This window comes from Ochlerotatus camptorhynchus, unplaced genomic scaffold, assembly GCF_037179485.1.
Source record: "Ochlerotatus camptorhynchus isolate MF236.1 unplaced genomic scaffold, CSIRO-AGI_Acam_v1.1 ptg001124l, whole genome shotgun sequence".
Classification (NCBI taxonomy): domain Eukaryota; kingdom Metazoa; phylum Arthropoda; class Insecta; order Diptera; family Culicidae; genus Ochlerotatus; species Ochlerotatus camptorhynchus.
In genome coordinates this window covers 4,088-25,433 of record NW_027041513.1, presented here as the reverse complement: position 1 = coordinate 25,433, position 21,346 = coordinate 4,088, and the positions used below count along the sequence as shown (strand labels likewise).

The following is a 21,346-nucleotide window of genomic DNA, read 5'->3' as shown; positions in this document are numbered from 1 at the left end:
ACTTGAGAGTTAAGAATAATATGGATAGTTTTCTATACATGGTTTTTTTAACGGCTGGAAAATCTGCGAATATCAAGGAATTTTGATTTTCCTTCAGTGAGTTGACATCGTGTATTTTTAATTATTATGCGACAAAATATGCAGCTTTTTCGAAAACCACAACTGTTGTTGAAATTGTATCACCAGATTCTTCTTCAGCGATAACTAAACTAATCAAGTAAAATTTGCTAACTTCTGAATATTGCATTGCACCAAAATCCTGCTTGACCATCTTCACTCCAGAATTGAAAATTTCCATTTTTAATCTAATTTTAATTTTAAAAAATAAAGAAAACATGCTTTTTTAAAACTAAGTTCGTACATTAGAAAAGCATTTGATAGTAAAGGGTGATACGGTCAAAATTTGGTCAATATCAACTTGACGTATTTCTTTCAATTTTGCATTTAAAAAACCTGAACACCCCTCATTTTGAAGGTGTGTGTGTGTGTGTAGAATGTTGCTCCTATTTTGATTTTGGAATTCACTCTTCAGTTGTCAAAATGCCGTCCAAGCAAGAAGAGCAGCGTATCAAAATTTTGCTCGCGCATCGCGAAAATCCGAGCTACTCGCACGCAGAGTTGGCAAAATCGCTAAAAGTTGCCAAATCAACCGTTACAAATGTAATTAAAGTGTTTGGGGAACGTTTGTCGACAGCCAGGAAGTCTGGATCGGGGGGAAATCGAAAACCGGAAGCCGCTGAGACGACAAAGTGAGTTGCCGGTAGTTTCAAGCGAAACCCTAACCTCTCTCTCCGGGATGCCGCAAATAAGCTGGGTGTATCGTCTACAACCGTGCATCGAGCCAAAAAACGAGCCGGACTATGGGCTTACAAGAAGGTAGTGACTCCAAATCGCGATGATAAACAAAATACGACGGCCAAAGCGCGATCCCGGAGGCTGTACACGACGATGCTGACGAAGTTTGACTGCGTGGTAATGGACGACGAAATCTACGTCAAAGCCGACTACAAGCAGCTTCCGGGACAGGAGTTTTATACGGCAAAAGGAAGGGGAAAGGTAGCAGATGTTTTCAAGCACATGAAACTGTCAAAGTTCGCAAAGAAATATCTGGTTTGGCAAGCCATCTGTACCTGTGGCTTGAAAAGCAGCATTTTCATAGCTTCCGGGACTGTCAACCAAGAAATTTACGTGAAAGAGTGTTTGAATAAACGTCTGCTGCCTTTCCTGAAGAAACACGGTTGTTCCGTACTGTTTTGGCCGGATTTGGCATCTTGCCATTACGGTAAAAAGGCCATGGAGTGGTACGCCGCCAACAACGTGCAGGTGGTTCCCAAGGACAAGAACCCTCCCAACACGCCAGAGCTCCGCCCAATTGAGAAATACTGGGCTATTGTCAAGCGGAACCTAAAGAAGACCAAAAAACTGCTAAGGGCGAGCAGCAGTTCAAGGCAAACTGGCTTTCTGCGGCGAAGAAGGTGGACAAGGTGGCTGTACAAAATCTGATGGCAGGGGTCAAGCGTAAGGCCCGGCAATTCGGATTTGGAAAAGCGGAAGCCTAACTGACTATTTTTCCTGAATTTTATACTAATTGAACTTGAAAAAGAAATTTAATTTGATATTTTAAATAAACGATTTCACAGATTTACAAGCGTTTTCCCTTGACCAAATTTTGACCGTATCACCCTTTAGAAGGATGAGATGTATTTCTTTGTGTGCCAAACATGTAGTTGGAAAAAATATTCAGGTTTATCGGTAAAGAGTACGGTACGAAGTAAAAAAATTTCAATATTGGATATTTTAGCACTAAAAACGTGAATCTTCTTCACATGAATACAGAGCAGTAGTGAGGGTTTATTATAGCTTTGGAAATAACGCCCTTTTCTTAACTGAAAAATCAAGTGCATGGTTTTAACGGCGCTAGTGGCTGAGTGTTAAGAGTGACTGCTTGCTCATCCCAGGGTCTCGGTTTAATCCCTCGAGACGGTCTTAGACGAAAAATATCTAGTCACATTTTTAATTCTCATCGACTTATGAGAATTCCCTTGGAATTGTCATGGGAATTGTCCTCAGAGTTCCTTAGAAATTAAACTCACAAATTTCTTCCGGAATACTCCTAGGCTTGCCCTTACAATCACAATGGAATTCTCCTCATGATTACCTGCTATGTAGTTGTACTCATAATACCCTTGGAATTCTTAAAAGGATTCATCTGAAGTTCTCCTCACAAAGCCCATTGATTTGATAAATGACATCCTAAAATATTTCAGAATTCTTTAGGGGATAACTGCAGAATGACCTTGGAATTAAACCCATTGATTCACTATCAATGAAATTAAGTCGTGTTAAAATTTACTATGCAGAAACTCTTTGAGTTCACCTCTTTGCCTTGTCGTCCTTGGCGTGAGCCAAATTGCCACCCCCTCACTACGTCACTGTATGAATAAACATATTCTATAAATAATTTCGTTGACCAAAAACATACAACAACTTGGGTGTGTGATGTTAACAGCTTCCAGCCACTACGTAAATTAAACATCCTCTTTTCGTTTCATTAATTCATCCAATTTCCGCTCATCATATTTACCAGCCATTGTCGTTTATCTCCTATCCCAATGAATTGTTCACTAAAGACGGTCACATTCATTAGTGTATAGTTGTAGACAAACAAAAATCATGCACCGAACCGAGAAATGAAAAATGTTCTGCTGTTGTAAAGGTTTACAAAAAGAATCCAAAATGTAATGCATTAATTAAGTAGAATAACTGCTGAATTATATTTATAGCTTTGAGTGCATTGCAATTATTATTTATTAAATATTTTTTTATTGATCCAATAAAATTAACTTAAGCAGTATTTTTACAAACAAAGGTGTTGGAAAAACACCAGCATTTCTAGTTAAATAAATAAAAAATATCATACTTATATAGTTATTACTCGCTTGTTCGAAATTTTCTTGTAGAACAGCTTTTTAATTATGAGTTCGCTAATTGGAAGACGTCCCAACTAATAAGTAGTTATCCCGTCAGAAAATTGTGTCAATGTAGCATTGTAATTTCATTGTTGTTAATTGTGAATGAACTAGTGAGCTGCTTTGCATGAGAAACTACAATTACAGACAGCTGAAAAACCATACCAACTAACGACTGGCATTCGGCAGATGGTATAAGGTTGTGTTTCAACCAGTGGGTGATGACTGTATTTATATATTTGCCATTTCCAAGTTCCGTACAATTTCAGCTCATGATGCAGGAATAACACGTAATTTTTGGAATGATTTAGGTGAGAATACTTGTAAAACACTAATTCTAACATTTCTGTGCTACACACTTACAAAATTCATGTAAATTTAGGTGCTCTGAGACTGACATAAAATTGAGTCATAACAGACGTGAAATTCAGCTCAATCAAACGTACTTTTCGTCGAGTAACGATCTTTCAGTCTCGGCGCACTTAATTGTACATGACATGTTTGTTTACGTCTCAACCCGTATGTCAAAGATAGATTCCGTCACGTGTAAAATTAGTTATTTCTAAGTGTGTAAAATATGACAGTTTATATATCTACTTAGTGTCACCAATAACTTCAGTAAATTCTCAATCTAAGAATGGCAAATTTTTATATTCATCCATCAATTGCATACTATAAATGTATAATCAAATAATAACCACAAATAAGGTTCCATTTGCGCGCGTTATTCAAATTCAATAAAATTTCAACATAATTGACAAAAGCCCGAACGAAAACGAAACATAGAAGGAACAACGCAAATATTAGCTTACATGATCAAATTGTTGTTTCGTATCCTTGAAAGCAGGAACAAAAAGACGAAAAATACTTTTCTTCTACTCGATTAAATTACAGCGAATTGTTGTGTTTCTCACCCCAAGATACACACATGCAAAAAATGACTGTTGTCGGATAACTGATGCTGTTTGGGCTCTTGTTTGGATGCGCCTCGTCATGTTACTAGCTATTCTCAAATATAAGCTGATAGATGCTTTCCGAAAGTGAACGTCGAAGCGCACCGAAACTAACGTGTGATGTATGTGTACGAATCGTTACCGATGATACGCTGCTGAGCTATACGGCTACAACAGGTGAAAACGCGGAGTAAAATGAGAGTGAAAAAAGTTTCCCATTTGCTGTTCATCCAGAGCAGAACTCATGCTCTTATCAGGATTTAGTTTGTGTGACAGACAACCGTATAATGGTACTTGATCATATCAAGCACAACTCACCAAACCAAAGCTTACTAAACATAAAATTACGAAAAACAACTTACTAACACACAATTATCAGTAGAAAGATAACTTAACAACATTAACGAATTCAATCCTTTTAGTAATTACTAAATTACCTAAATTAACGGTAGTTGGCTCGTCATCATGTTCATCTCCTGAATGCTGGCTTGAAAAAGGAGTAGCGTACACAAGTTTCGGCGTAGTGATTTTTATTTGTCGCCTGCTTGCTTTGGTAATATGAAGAGACTTTTAGATCAATTCGAAACCAAGTGCCAATGGCGTGATGTGCCAAAGTGTTTTTATAATATGGGTGTGGAGTGACCATGCGTTTTGAACCGTCTAAATTCGGATGTGCATCACCACTAGCCCTTCAGATCTGATCCCAAATCTACCGTGTGATGCAAAGGGTCAATCAGTAAGGTTTGAAGAGGACTTCAGCATAGCTAGCCTATATTGAGCATACATCTATACCCATCTACTCACATCCCGGAACGGTCACCATTGGAAAAAGGAGAAAAAAAAACACAGATAAGCAAAGGGCACAATTTAACTATTGTATTTCAATCAGTTATCTAGTTCCGCTAAATCAGTGGGCCTCAATAAAAAAAAACCGTATGGTAAATCACCGACCAAATGTAACAACACATGCTATAAATAAGGGGTGAGATGAATATTCCTGTTGCTTTTTATATCAGTTACAGGAAGCATGTGAACTGGTGTCATTCTCTTACATACATCGAAGGCTCATGACCTACAATGGTCGAAAAGTTGACGGGCCTGTTCGAAAATTTATATGGCGCGGAATTAATTCAACATACTTCACGTCGTTTTCGCATTGGATCGGTCTTTTCACAACTTTGAATGATGATCCAAATCGTGGCACAAATTGTAAATGCCTCAATTTGGAACTATGGTAAGGCTTTGTGAATAAATAACGTAGCGCAGGGAGGGGTGGAGGGGGGTCAAGCATGCGTTACTTACTGTAACATAAGAGGGAGGAGGTTTATGGGAAATGTTACGTAACAGATTAACCAATGTAAAAAATCAAAAACGAAGATAAAAAAAATTGCTGTTCAATGAGTTCTTGCGAGGTGGGAGTCGAGTGAGTGAGCGTTACGTAATTTTAGGAAGGAGTCTTTCCAAGCGTCACATGCATGTTACAAAGGGGGGTGGGGGTCCAAAATCCGGATTTGTTGCGTTAAGTAGTTTGTGTGCCGCGCCTAATTGTGCAAATTTAGTCACTAGTGCTCAAATTTTTGGCCTATATCGAACTCAAAATTATTTCATGATTTTATTTGCGTAGATAGGGAAAATGGATGTCGACGTAAATGTCCCTAATTTGGACCCATACATAAATTCAGCAATCAACTATATTTTCAATAGCGACCAAAAATATCCATTAGTACCGTCTCAATGATGCGTTCATCTAGATAAAATTGATAAATAGCAGATTTTTTGCGATGGGCCCAATCTTAGATCCATAGGCCAATATTTGAGCCATTTCCCCTATATGGTGAAATATATGTTCTAACGGAGTAGCGAAATAAATTTGGCAAAGCATGAAAGCAAAAAAGTTTATTTTAAGAAAGGACCAAAACCTGGTGCACTTACCCTAGCACTAGTATTTTTGATAATTATGATTAATGATAAAAGTAAAATGTTGTGTACGATTAGTGATTATGATAAATGAATAAACTAAAATTCACAATGATTGATGATTTAGATGATTCTTTTTAAAAATCATGATTATCATCCATAAACTACGTAGACAGTATTTGAGACAGTCTTAAGTCACTCTCTCCTTGCATAGACAGTCATTCATACAACATTTATCATGTAAAACTAAGTATGGTCACTTTCTAACCCCTCTCTCTGAGCTGTCTGTCAAATTGTATGACCACAATCAACCAAAACTATCGCGAGAACAGAGAGAGAGACGAACCGATTGTGAGGTTATTAAAGAACTTACCTGTAGTTCTTCTGTGGATATGGCGGTTGTCACATCGTTAGACATTGTACACGGTTGATGATACTAACTTAAAATTGAGTAAATATTTAATACCGTTGAACCACGTTTAGCTTCAATTGCTCAAATTGTATTTAAACGGCGCTCACTTTGAATTTGTTTACCGGGTACCCCTACAGTGCCCAATGGCACTACGCAATGCAATGCAATTTTGAGTTGAATTCGACAGGTACTGAGTTACTTTTATCGGCCGTGTAGACTTATATCCTTGATTTTCGTCATAGGAGCTACAAAGTATGTGTTTGACTCGTAAAACCTGTCAATTTCACTCTCAGAACGTCACAATTAGCGATTTTATGATTCTGCTTCTCTGAAAGGAAATATATCCTCACAGTTCGTTAACACGGTTCATTGAGGTTAGAACGGTCGGTACATAATCTCATTACCGAAAGACGCGATATCACGGTGGGACGAATCAATGGACATCACATACCGGCGTCTTCTAGGAACGGAACTCAGACTGTCTAAGGATTCGGACCCATGGACCGGGGACCAATGTCTTTACTTCCGTGATCAGAGATTGAACCCAGGCCCTATGGGGTCGACTTGATGCCCGGCACCGATACACTTAGGTCTCAGTTTTACATTCCAAGCTTCAATACTGTCACACCACTGACCAAACAATATGTCCTGTCAGTGATTGTCACTCAGTTTGACTGACCCTCTTTCCATTCCATTCCATTTGATATTAATGGCTTGCTTAAGTCAACATCTCAACTGGATAGAAGGTTACAGTTAACACGATTTATTTTGTAATGGACAGCTCAGTTCTGAGCCGGCGCCGGTGGTGTAGTGGTAAGCGTGACTGCTTTCTCACACCCCAATGGGTCTGGGTTCAATCCCAGCCGAGGTCGGTGGGATTTTTCTGAGGCATAAAAATCTCTGGTCACGTCTTCCTTCGGAAGGGAAGTAAAGCCGTTGGTCCCGGCCCATGTGTGTTTGAATGGGTGCGATATCCTACGCAGGTGTGGAAGCTGCCTTCCTGCACATTCGATTGCCGTCAATGGATTGCAATCGATGTCCGTCGGTGATTGGCACTAGATTGCGGAACAGAGACCGACGTTAAATAAAAGAATGAATGAATGAAGCTCAGTTCTGAATTCTTACACCCGGCAGCGCAACCATATGATTTAACTTATAATTATTTGCTTTATCCTGAAATCTCAACTAGATAGATGGTTGCTGTTTTTAGCAAAGTTGACCATATTTATAAAACCTATTGCAAAGCGGCCAGTTTAGTTGGAAATATCTTCACCAGCCGGCTCTAGTGTACGAAGTGACTTGCTGCCTTTGCTTGGTTGAGTTTTTTAGATGCACAAGGCCTATTGGATGGTGCACAGCTTAGTTCAGAATTCTTTCACCAGAGAAGTAAGTGTGCCTTTGACACAATGATTCTTTAAATTGAAATTTGGATAAGTTCTTCTTATTCTTTAGTTCTGTCTTCAACTTTAATTTCATCTGCTGTTTTTGACTGACGTCGTTGTGAAATGTATCGTATTGGCTTGTAATGTATTGATTTGTCAGTATACGATTTGCAACTTTCATGGAAAAAACAGCGAAAGAAAGTCGGACAAAGACTTATTAAAATGGTACTTTAACATTTGCAAATTTAAATACAGCCCTATGCCTTGTATAAACGAGTAGAGATCAGTTCAAACTCACAAAAATATGTTAAAATCAAATAAATTAATTGATTTTCAATTTATTGAATTGCAGCGTTCGCTATTTGTTAGCTTTTTGTTTTAACACAGATAAAGGGCAAACTCAAATGAGATTCAATTGATCTGTCATAATTCTACAACATCAAAATATAATAATATGGTGGATTTTAAACTGGTTGGTACATGAAATGCATTTTAATAAGAGGATTTTCAGTATTTTCACTCCGGTTACAGTAAATACACATTATTCAGTAGGTACCTGAAAATTGGATGAACATGTTTGAAACCTACATAATTATGAATGGGATAGTAACTAATTTTTGAAATATGAAAATTGAATTCAATCAAAGATATTGAATATCGCCTAGTTTAAAAACTATTTATGGTAGAATAACATTAATACATCAATAAATTTGTAATTATTATTAAATTGAACAAAAAAAAAACAATCTCGTAATCCTACGCCAATAATGCGGTCATGCTTGGGACATAACCCTTAACTATTTGTTACATCTCAAAATGTGACCAAATTTAGTGCAACCTTTTTCAATAAATCAGAAAAAAAAATCAAGAAAAATATGGAGGCTAATCGATACAATTAACATTGAGTAAAAGCAGAATGTTATTAAGTGTGATGTGATTTGAGTATCACATCAACACATTCCTAACCATTCCTCCTCGGAAGCGGATGGTGCTTATACACAGTAAAAAATAAATTTTAATATTACATCCAAGAGGATGCACTTCAATCATGTCGAAAATTTCATGTAATTTTTATGACCACATAAATAAACAAATGCAGTAAAAGCAGCGTAATGTCAGTTCATGCATTGTATCAATGATAATTTTGTCCTTTTTAGCAAGTAATATTACACCATATTTTCGACATGATTGTAGTGCATACACTTTGACGTGATATCAATATTATTTTTTTGCTGTGTGGAGACTCAATACACAACTATAGGAACCTAACGCTTCCAACGTACCGCAACTATAAGAGCGTTTACCCTACACCATATTATTATCACGATTGAAGTGCATCCACTTTGATGTGATATCAACATATTTTTTTTTGCTGTGTATGCATTGCCTATTATAAAGTTCGAGATCACCAGTTTTTACACATTGAAGATGATAGCTAGTCCCAAGCATCATTGGTTGGTTCTTTGTCTAGTTACAAGTGATCTGGCAATAACGGAGTCAATCATGCTCGTGCTCATGCTCATTAGACGGGGAATCTAAAATCTAAAAAAAAAACTGTCTACGTAGTTTATGGACAGCCCCTAAATTCCAATGATCGATTTCTGCAGTATGATATGCATCTTCTTTTTATTATTATTCATTATACAGTCAATTCTTCATATCTGGATATTGAAGTGAAAAAAATGGTCACAAATCGAGATACATCGAGATATGGAGGGACTGTATTCACTTCAACACTCTTGGGTCATTCGTTTTCTATGAATGCATGTATCGGGGGCATCTTAAATTTACGTTTTTGTCCATATCTCCGGCACCAAATGGCCGATTAGAAATGCAGTTCAATAGCATTATATTTGAGCCAGAAATACACAAACTGAAATTTGTTCCACTCTAATCGGTTCAGCCATCGCTGAAAAATCGAGTGAGTTACACAGTAAAATTCCGATATCATCGAGCTGAGCCGATTGCTACATGACACTTGTCCCTCCGGGCCTTAGATCGAAAATATTTTTTCAAGTGATATTATAACCTTTCGGTACTAGGGTAAACGCTCCTATAGTTGCGGTACGTTAGAAGCGTTAGGTTCCTATAGTTGTGTATTGAGTCTCCATACACAACTATAGGAACCTAACGCTTCTAACGTACCGCTACTATAGGAGCGTTTACCCTATTCGGTGTACGCGATGATAATCATAAACTTGTTTTTTTTTAAGAATATGCATGGATCAATTATAACCACAATGTTCATAATGATCATATTTATCATGAAAAAACACCTCTTTCGAAAGTTAAATAATTTTCTCCATTAACAACGATAGACATTGCCTGGACTGCTTTAAAGTTATCACACTATGGATTTGCTTGAAAAGGGTGTGTTTGTGTGTTTTGGAGGAAGACAATCCCTCGTTACAGTATCTTTTTCAGGAAATGTCCAATAAATAAAACCACATTAAGGAACAACGAATAAAAGCATCGCCAGAAGCCTCAATCTAAACGAATCAAATGATACTTCCTTACCGCGGTCGTACCCGCAATCGGTAGTGGGTGTATCACTTTGCATTAGGAATGCGTCGTGTGTAGACAAAACAACCACCAAAGACCAACAAATTACATAAGCTCATAAAGTTATGACCGTGTGAAGCTGTTGAGATCTTTTATCCGTGAAACTTGTTCGTTATTATTCGTGATTCTCACGTTCCTTGTGTTGGCACTACATGTATACATGGACTTGGGTATTTCTCGTTCGAACAAAACAACGGTAGAAAAATGCCAATAATCCCAGTCAGAATACACAAGTAGTATCAAATGTATGGAAATCCCTTATCACTATTTTGGAAAAGGCAGTCAGTTCTTGATATTGTATAATAACATGATTTTTACTCTTGTTCTTTCAGATTGCGGTGACGACGATTTCACATGCAGTAATGGAGATTGTATCACAGCTGAGCAGCAATGCGATGGCCATGAGGATTGTGATCATGGCGAAGATGAGCTGCATTGTTCAAGTGAGTTTCCGATCCAAATCTTCATTGTATTTGTCATTCACGTGTTATAAAACTATTCCGTCATTGGTGCACATTTTCTGTTTTCACATAACATAAATTGGCATCATTCGAATCAAAAATCAAAATTAACTATGCACTTTCTAATTGGGTACTTAAATTCATTGCATGCCTGTACACTAGAACGAGAATGTGCATCAAGTGAATTCCAATGTAACGACGGCCGTTGCATATCGAAAGAAAATGTATGCGATGGAATCAAACATTGCCATGATGAAGAAGACGAGGATTGTGAGTTCGAAGGTATATAACAATATTTTTATCAAAATTTATTCTAAACATAACCTCCCTAAAAAATGGGTACTAGTAGTGATATTCCAATTTCAGTGTAAATACAATTTAACACAAATACAACGTTGAGTTTGACCGAAAGGAACTCACAAATACCGAAAATTTTATCGATTTGACATTACGGTAATCTTTCCTGTTACGACTGTTGTTGATTATTTGGTGCATGTAGCTTCGGCATTCAGCCTAATAAAATAGCGTTGATTACCATTACGTTTTGGTCCTGGTATGGAACCTTCATCAGGGCTTGGAACTAGGAACAAACTGCTTTTCTCCTCAATCCATATCTACCTCAAAGAAACGTAGTATGTAATCGAATACACACTACAAAAAAATCAGTTTTTATGCAAAATAGCTTAAAATAACAACAATGAAATAGATTAACGTGCTACAACCTGAAGGAATTCTCTAGTGAATGTTTTTAAAGTTCCAACATCGATCGTTAATATCAACCTGAAATCGACAACGCAAATTTCGAATACCTTGTAAACAACCACAAGCCTCTGAACTGCCACAAAAGTGAGGTTAAATCTTCCCGTCATACAGGGTTGCATCGATTCACTTGTTTAAAAAAAATTATTTGGCAATTTGATTGATTCATTAAATGTTATACTGATAGTTTGTATATTAAGTTACAACAAGAGGTGGAAAAGTATGTGTTTGACTCATAAAACCTGTTCCGCTTTCAGAGCGTCACAATTAGCGATTTTCATGAATCGTAAAATCGCTGATTTGATGTTCTGTTAGCGAAAATATCCTCACTTGCCGGAGAAAACATGCTGTGAGGATATCTTCGTTAACACGGTTCAACAAGGTTCGAACGGACGTCTCATTATCGACGGATGAAGACGCCATCGAATGAATGAAGGTATATCGCATGCCGGCGTCTTCTACGAACGGAACACAGACTGGTGTCGCTCTTTGAACAGTACAACGCGTTTATGGAAACTACACCAAGCTTGGTCACAAGCGGCGCCAGTGGTGTATTGGTAAGCGTGATTGCCTCTCACCCCAGCAGGCCTGGGTTCAATCCCAGTCGGTGCCGCCAAGATGTTCTGAGGCATAACATCTTTGATCACACCTTCCTTCGGAAGGGAAGTAAAGCCGTTGGTTCATGGTTTGATGGGTCGATAGGTAGGGTCTTGGTATGGGAGCTGCCTCCCTGGCGTCGGTAGCATTGGTGCTCAGCACGGAAAACAAGATCGACGGAAAACAAATCAAGGAAAAAAAAGCTTGGTCACATGCGTGAGGTGAAGGATACGAATATGGAGTTTTTTAAACGATGCTACCTCCCACACCATCCAGTCATCAAGAAGGCAAGTACCACTACCAAGGTTAGAATGGTTTTCGACGCATCGTGCAAGACGTCAAGCGGAGTGTCAGTCAAAGACGTGCTAATGACAGAGGCAGTTGTTCAGGAGGACCTTCGGCACATTATACTCCGCAGTTGGACACAACAGATTATCCTTGTGTCGGACGTTGAGAAAATGTTCCGGCAAATCCTCATTTATCTACTGGAACGGGCATCAACTAACTTTTTTTTTTTCAACAACATTCTGCAAAATGATGTATAGAGCTTTTGTAGGTTTTGTTATTAGCTACAACTTTTGTTGCCTCTAACTTTTTTTTTCAACAACATTCTGCAAAATGATGTATAGAGCTTTTGTAGGTTTTGTTATTAGCTACAACTTTTGTTAACAAGTCAAATCCGTATCTCTTATGCATGTATTTTACATTCACTGAAAAACAGTAGCAAGTTCTGCCCGCTCTAGTTCGTGATGCATAAGAGATACAGATTTGAGTTATGAGGAAAACTTGTAGCTAATAACAAAACCTACAAAGCTTTATACATCAATGCTGTTGATGAAAAAAGTTAGAGGCAAATGAATGTAAATGAATGTATGAAATGAATGCAAATGATTTTCCATGCCATGCCATGCCAAGTTTAACACGGTGATGTATGGCACGAAATCGTCACCTTTTCTTACTACTAGAAAGCTTCCACAACGGCTTTGGACGAGTAGGGTGTGGACGACGAAGAAACAGCAATGACCTTCCGGGTACAGTTGAATTCAATGATGTCAGGTGGTGGTTTTAAGCTGCGCATCGAACTATCCGGTAGTGCTGGAAGGATGTCCTGAGGAAGATTGCCTTGGACCCAGATCACTTGATCAAAATACTGGGGTTGACTTGGATGCCCTGCACAGATGCACTCAGGTTTCATTTTTCAATTCCAAGCTTCAATAGTCAATACTGACACACCACTCATCAAACGATATGTCCTGTCAGTGATTGTCACTCTGTTTGACCCTCTGCGGTAACATCGGCAACAATATTCATGCAACAGTTGTGGGCACTATGTGAGAGAGATAATCAAGAGATCTGCCACTACCTTCAACGGTAGGAAAATGTCAAGAACAGCTTCTGCTATTCAATCAAGTACGCATTGATCGCTGCGTCATCATTCCGAAGACTGTCTCAACGGAGATCCACTGTTTTTTGGATGCCTTGCAGAATGCTGTATGTATGTATGCATGTATGTCTCTACATCAGGAGCCAGAATGTCGACTTCTTACATCCAAGTCAAGAGTGGCGTCGTTGAACTGGCAAATTATTCCAAGACTGCAACTGTGTTGCATAACGATCCGGTTCAAGGGAAAGTCGTACTGCTAGACAGATTCTACCCACGTTCTGTGTTATACATAGGCTTCTTCAGTGAATTGGACAACCTTAATCGCAAACAGAGTGTCAACAATACAGTCCATTACCCAGTAATCTCAGTGGCGACAGATATACATAACTTGAACATCGGCCGGTGTAACATCAATTGTATCATTCAGGGTGCGCCAGAACTACCTGAATATCTATGAAACAGCTGTGAGGCTACCTATAAACTACGTAGCTAGTATAGGAGGGAGGTGGTTGACAAGTGTCAACAATTCATGCATATATTTTTTAATTCGCCTGTCTACGCCAGAATGAATTTCTAAGGTAGGAAAAATTAGGTGCATTTCACAGGAAAATTAACAATGCAGAAATTAAATAAATTAATAAATAAAACAATAATTTAATGCTGCATACAGTAACATTTTACAGAATTTTTTAGAACAAGCTATTCTATGATTCTAGATCTCACTCTCTCACTCAAGCATCCTGCGATGCAAAAGGCCAACGTGGATGACTTTTTTAAATAAGAAATAATCTTCTATAAACAATTTGAAAAACTGATATCGTTAAAGTGAAGCGTGCCAAATTGCACCATGCAATATCTACCTGTAAAATGACGTCTACAAATTGGAATATCGCTACCAGGTTTTGATTTGACCCATCTATTTTAATAACACTGATCACACATGTTTACGCCCTCGCAATCGCACATGGAATTACTCACAAGGGAAGAGCATGCAGCTGAAGTTTTGTCCGCTAGGAAAGTTTACTTGTCACGATCACTCGTGCATTTCGATTATAGGACGTTGCGATGGAAAAGTAGACTGCCCTAGGGACAGAGCCGACGAGGAAGAATGTCGTAGGTTTTCCAACTAACAACTAACAATTCGTTCAGCAGTATTAAACTTATTTTTAACGATTCATTTTTTCAACAATCACTCTTCTTGCTACTACTAATCGTCCATTCACTGCTGCTGTGTGGCTCACTTTGTAACATCGAAAAAAGCATGTCCCAGAAATACCTGGCAGTGTGATTACGGACAGTGTATACCGCTGGAGCAGAAATGCGACGGGAACATCGATTGTCCCGATGATATATCCGACGAGCGCAACTGTCCCAGTAAGCTGTAAAACATGAAAATAACACAAAAGACTGCATGATTTTTCATTTGGATATTGTGCATCTAGTAGACATGGCTAGTATAACACCAGTTTAATAATTCGTGTTATTTCTTTTTGCCAGTAGAATAACATTTTGCATGAAATTTTCTAGTAACTAGACTCGTAGCTAAAAAGTCCAAGCAAATTTGATGGCTTTAACAACAAGTGAGTATTTGTTTCCAAAATTTCTTCAACAAAGTGAAATTATACAGCAGCGTTAATTGACACGTGTGCCATTGCTATGTTCGACTGGAATGTACCTTTTCGCAGCAAGGGCATTGAGCTCATTTCCATGTCACGTTCTTATGCAAATAAGATGTTTCTGTGCTACTGAGAGACGACTGTCATCGCTTGCTAATCTTTATTTTTAGTTTCTTTAGTATATTGGTCATTGTGGCCAGTCATTAATTATTGATTTTAGAAGCACATCGTTCATAGCTCGTGAATCTATAGTTTACACGTAGTACAGGAGATTACTTCAACAAATTACGTAATAACGGTTCTTAAGAACCTACGCAGCTAAAAAGCTATAAATGCATGTCAATGTCTAGATGATGATGTATTGATGTCCAAAACGGTGAAAATAAAACATGAAAGCGTAAATCTATTCCAAGCGCAGATGCCTTTTGTCATCCAAAAATTCAACTGTAAGTATCTAACATCGCTTCTAGGTGACGAATGTGGTGTGCATGAATTCCAATGTCTCTTGGATAGAGTTTGCATTCCTATGGAGTACCGCTGTAACAGCCGACTGGATTGCTTTGATGGATCTGACGAGAAAGGTTGCGGTAAGTTCGTCGACAAATTAGCTGCTCTTTTGTTGCCAACCGCTATGTTTGTGTTATGTCTTGTGATTGCAGACAGTTCTTTTTCATAAATGCTTTAGGCCGCGGCCAGAGTAGACGCGACACGCGAAGCGACGCGGCCAATTCAGAAGATTTTTATTATTTATTATTATTTCTTGCGTGAGTCGCATCACGTCGCGCTGCGTGTCGCGTCTACTCTGACCGCGGCCTTACGGTTTGAGCAGAAAAGTAATCTTTCAGCTATTCCTCAAACGCAATTGACCTGACTGTGATGCATAGATTTGATAATCATATTTAGAAAGATAATGGTCATGGCAACACCATGATGGCGTAGACTGATGCAAAATTTGAAATGTTCACTGCACAGAACTCAAGCGCTTAGCCTCTAAAAATATTAACTTATTAATCTAGAAACTGACTGTGTTCAAACCGTTTGAAGGTTGTATGAAAATTACTATGGGAAAACCAGCTTTTCGGTTATTACCTTCTAGCGTTTTCCATATTATTTTGAGAAAAAATTCGATAACTCTCCATGTAGAAAATTTCCACGGCTACAACTTTGCTGAAGATCGTCTTTCAGCCTCATGGCAATCTTATGACATGATCAAGAAACTGCTTTGCAGGCAACACTTATTTATGCAGAGTGACAAAGTAGCCATGATTTTGTCCTTTATTCCGCACACCAGAAACACCAATTTTGCCTGCTAAGCAGTTGATTATGCATGATCATAGACATCAGCTTCTAATCATACAACGTGTGGCGAAATTTTGCTACCCATGACATTTAAACGAACATTAAGATTTTCATATTCACGATGAGGATGATAGAATTATTTCTGAGAAACACTTAATAAAATAATGGACACTTGAAATAATATCGTATTCACTCATGTGGGAACTGCAGAGTGCTTTTTAAGCCGATTAGAGTTGTTTGTTTACATCTCATTTAGCCAGGGTAGCAAGATTTTGTCAGGCGTACTATGATTAAAATTAGTGTTGCAAGTTGCATGCAAGCTGATCACCGAACAATTTCGTAAAAATTTAAAATTTTACAACAGGCTAAATTAGACATAAAATTATAGACGTACCGATGTGAGTGTGAGTATAAAAAACTGTTATCGGTGTATCCAAAAGGTCAGCAGCATTTTAGTCGAAATTCATTGTAAGTAATCTTGCCAGTCTGAAACTTGCTTGAAATCCATAATATCAGGTTTTAATAAAAAAAAAAAATGGTTGTATTATGCATACAAATGAGAAGTTGAAAACTAACATTGAAGTGATTTTTGTTTTCAAGGGGCAAGACAACTTAGATTTATTTTAAAATATCATCAAATACTTCTAAATGTCTACGAAAATATCAAGCATTTTCAAAACCTAATGCATGTAAAAAGTAGAGCTTTTTTTGCTGAACAATGATTGTTTTACGGATACTTTTGATTTTAAGTGTAAGTCAATAAAATTTATATATCAAACAATATTTTGATATACTCAGCCACTCCTTGAATTTTTCTAACTTCCATAGTGTCAGCTACTCAAATGAACATGTGGTAGGGATTTCATAAATGTAAAGGATGGCTTCAAACGTAAATTAATCTTCAAGAGATTGGTTCCGTTTTACGGATAAAGAAGAAGTTCCATAGCAGCTGCCAAATAAACGAGACTTCAAAGAATCTCCATAACACATGCTTTAAGTTTGTCAATGCTGGCTATGTTTTTTTCAGTATTTAGCTCATTTTTATACTTCATAAAACTTAGACAGCTGCGGTAGAACTCTACGATAGCCACCGAACGGAAATTTTTCTTAAGATCCGCAATAGCTCGTAACTAACACCACCATGAACTCATATCAAAGTTCTTGTAGAATTTTCCTCAACATTTCCTTTTTTGATGACTGAATGCCATATTTAGTTATTTAAATGGTATTTTAATACCAATCCAATAAATATTTTTGGTGTTAGATTCATAATTCCGAAAAATAGTATTTTAGCTGAAATGAGAATTTACAAACTTGTTTCTTACAAGTATATTTATCACACTCATTCTCAGAGCGATATGGTAAAAGACTTGAACGTAGGGAAACCAAATGAGCTCAAATATTGAGAGAATGATCAGGATCTGATTTTAAATCGCTGGATCAAAACCTATGTTTTGGACCAGCCCAATATGCAAAGCTTGTTAAAAGCTGAAGCATTTTGTTTTAGCAGCATTAGGTAATTTATGCCTGTAGAAGCTGTTCTACAACTAAATTTTTTAGTTAGAAACGATTTGACGATATCTGCAAAAGTTGACGATCAGTAAGGTAGGTAGGTTGAATGTTTTTGTAAGTTTTCTTATTTTTAAGTCTGCATGTATTCAGCTTTGACGCTTTCAGTGTTTTTATTGGCTTATTCGTAGTTATTTACAATAATTCTTCATTTCTACACATCTAAAATATCTGACAACAACAAAAACTTCTACTACTACTACTACATCTGCATGGTAATGTATTAACCGTTATTGGACAATTATTGATGAACTTCTGACTGTCCATCCTAACAACTGCATGGTTCTGGCACGACAACAGAATCTTGTAAGGAAGATGATTTCCACTGCGACAATGGCCACTGCATTCCCATGAGCCAAAGATGCGATCGCTTTCATCAGTGCAGCGATGGCAGTGACGAGAAGGGTTGTAAAAGTAGGCTGTGTTTATTTATACCTATGTTTAATTTTCTTGATCACATTTTTAGTCATCCAATCATGTTTGCATCGGGCTTGTTTTGTTTCATATTTAAATTAAATGGTTTGTTTTTATTTCTTTTTTTATTATTTGTAGCGGAAACATGTAGCACTCAAGAATTCACCTGCCTAAGTGGTGAATGCATCAATGATCGTGATTACTGCAATGGTATCGCGGATTGTGATGATGGTTCCGATGAACGTGACTGCCCTCGGAAGTGCGATGACCGTTATGAGGTTTTATTTCTGAATCATTTTGAGTTTTGTATTTAATTTATGTATTATCTTTCTTTCATATTTCACAATCATTCTTTAGTTCACATGCTCAGATGGGTCTTGTATAGCAAAAGAAAATCATTGTAATGATAACGACGACTGTCCTGATGGCAGTGACGAGATCGGCTGTGGTAAGTAGCGAAACAGAGGAATGTTCAAAACTTCATGCCTTTTGCGTGTTTGTGTTGTCGAAGCATCAGTACCGTCCATTTTAAGATGTAGTTTGTAAAAAAAATCGACTTTTTCACATTTATGTTGCATTGTATGAGCTTCATTATCATGTTTTATCTTTATTTCTTAAATGTAAACTTTATTGTTTGCTCTGTGTCGTTCGCCTGTAAGTCGTATTGAAATGTATAGTATATGTTGAGTAGTTGTTATAAATTTCATTTTTAAACGTATTTTATGCATATGCACATTTTTCAACTTTCCCATGCAAACACATTCTATCAAAACCACTTCAAAGTTGATACAGCTAAATTTAACATAAAATTCAAAAATATTAGTGACTAATACAACAACCACGATCATCATCTTTGAATAATAATGATCTACCTTGTGACATAAAAAAAAACTATAAACGACAGCTCAACAACGTACTATGACTATCTGGCTAATATGCATGGAGACGTAAGGATTTCGTTCAGCTAGTTTATTCAGTACTTCACCACATGTCCAAAACAGAAAAAAAATATGAACCTATTTAATCGTCCTTTTGTCCATTCTAAGCACCGTCGCTTTTATCATACAAACGAAAATGCTTTGATGATGTGATTTCTCTTAATAAATGTAGCTCATAATTTGATACCTTAACCTTAAGATACACAAATTGTTTGCCTAAGGTCAAATGAAAAAGTATTTATCGAAAAACAACTGAGCAGCAAAAACTCTCAAAAACTCTTACGCCTCCATGCACCAAGCAACGGAACTGAATGCTCGATCAAATAACATTGCAATCAAAATACATCGCCCCAGACCTAAATAGATCAATTAATTTTTATACCACCCAGACGATAACTCGCATTTAAAATCATTGGATCATCATCACAATCGTGCTAGCGCTACTCATCATCCACACCATGGCCAACATCAGCCGGCTCACGGCAATCGCTGCGGACGCGACAATTTCCAGTGTCACGATGGCATATGTATAGCAGGCTACAAAAAGTGCAATGGAATTGTTGACTGTCACGACGAGTCCGACGAACTCGATTGTCCATACGGTATTCCATTCGTACTCATAGGTCCAAGCCAGCCGACTCTAAGAATAAGCTTTCATTCAACTTACAAGAAATACCTTTCGGCCACTATGTTTTGGCTTGAACCACACCAGTAAAGCCTATTCTTAGAAGGTTACTTGGTTTATTTGGGGTCCATTCATTCAAAATTGCTGCAAGCTTTGACTGTTTGTGTTAAAACAGCTGTAAATTGGCTTTTCGATTGACAAGCATAATCCATTGACCTCAAGAAAGATACGAGGAGACATTGTTTATTTGCACTGGCTTTGATATAACTCACGACTTTTTTTATTGGTTGCCCAATCGTTCCATATTACAAACAAACAAATGACAATCTGCAGCTAACGAAGATGATGATGAAATCTGCAGCAGTGATGAATTTTACTGCGATGGTAGATGTTTGGATAACAGCTTCCGCTGTGATGGTAGAATTGATTGTCAGAACGCAGAAGACGAGGATGACTGCGAAATTGCTGGTAAAGTTTTAATGCGCTTTATATGTAATGACTAATGAAACTAAACTTCACTAAATCTGCCAAATACTACACACTTAGAAATAAATAATTTTACACGTGATGGAATCCATCTCTGACATAAAGGATCAGACGTAAACAAATATTTCATGTAAAATTAAGTGCTCGGAGACTGAAAAGTTCGTAACTCGACGAAAAGTACGTTTGATTTAGTTGAATTTCGCGTCTGTTAGGACTCAATTTTATGTCAAAATTGACGCTCGTATATGTCAGTCTCAGAGCACCTACATTTACATAATTATTTCTTAGTGTGTAGAAAATAAGAACACATAATTTTAGTACGTAGCTTTACTAAAACATGGCTAATGATCTATAAAAAAAAAACTAAATGAATCATAAAGCATTTTTCAACAATCTATATTCTGCAGTTATCATTCGCTGGTTTGGACAGTTTTGAAGCAATCAAGCTTTGTATAAAGAGAAAGAGAAGAATTAGTCATTTCCATTTAATTCCACTACCTTATTGGCGTATCCTTGACAGATACGCGTATTTCGTCTACAATGTGCAGACTTCTTCAGTGTCTTGTACTAATACTCGACTTAGTACAAGACACTGATACAAGGATAAGCAAATAAGGTAGTGCAATTAAATGGAAATTACTAATCCTCCCCCTGATAAAAATTTACCATAAAAAAACAATAGAAGCTATTGTTACAATACAATAAAACCTTTTGTTCAATCAATAAATGTTATTGTCAAAAATAATAAAAAAATACAATAGAACTTATTGTTATGTACAATATAATCTTTTGTTAATGGGACACTTACAATAGAAAAGGGGGGTTGTTAGTTACCGTAACCTTGAAAAAATCTCTTTTTTTTTTCGAACAAATTTAATCTCATTACAATAAATTTTATTGTTTTTTATTGTGCAAAATTTTGATTACATAGAATTTGTTGTAAACCTATTGTGGTGACTATTTCATTATTTGACCAATACAATAGAATTACAATAAGATTGAT

General features: G+C 37.2%; 1 protein-coding gene across 1 annotated transcript in view; it reads left to right on the top strand.

Moving 5' to 3' along the window:
* LOC135716097 (sortilin-related receptor-like) overlaps positions 1 to 21,134 on the top strand; it is a gene marked incomplete at its 5' end in the record, with an annotated part of 80,490 nt that extends 59,356 nt beyond the window's left edge. The window contains 8 exons of the mRNA XM_065238916.1: positions 10,528 to 10,638; positions 10,819 to 10,938; positions 15,483 to 15,599; positions 18,181 to 18,294; positions 18,433 to 18,572; positions 18,652 to 18,742; positions 19,622 to 19,834; positions 20,191 to 21,134. Of these exons, the coding sequence (XP_065094988.1) occupies positions 10,528 to 10,638; positions 10,819 to 10,938; positions 15,483 to 15,599; positions 18,181 to 18,294; positions 18,433 to 18,572; positions 18,652 to 18,742; positions 19,622 to 19,834; positions 20,191 to 20,360 (1,076 nt within the window). The remainder of the gene's footprint in view (positions 1 to 10,527; positions 10,639 to 10,818; positions 10,939 to 15,482; positions 15,600 to 18,180; positions 18,295 to 18,432; positions 18,573 to 18,651; positions 18,743 to 19,621; positions 19,835 to 20,190) is intronic.
* Between the last annotated feature and the right edge of the window lie 212 nt (positions 21,135 to 21,346).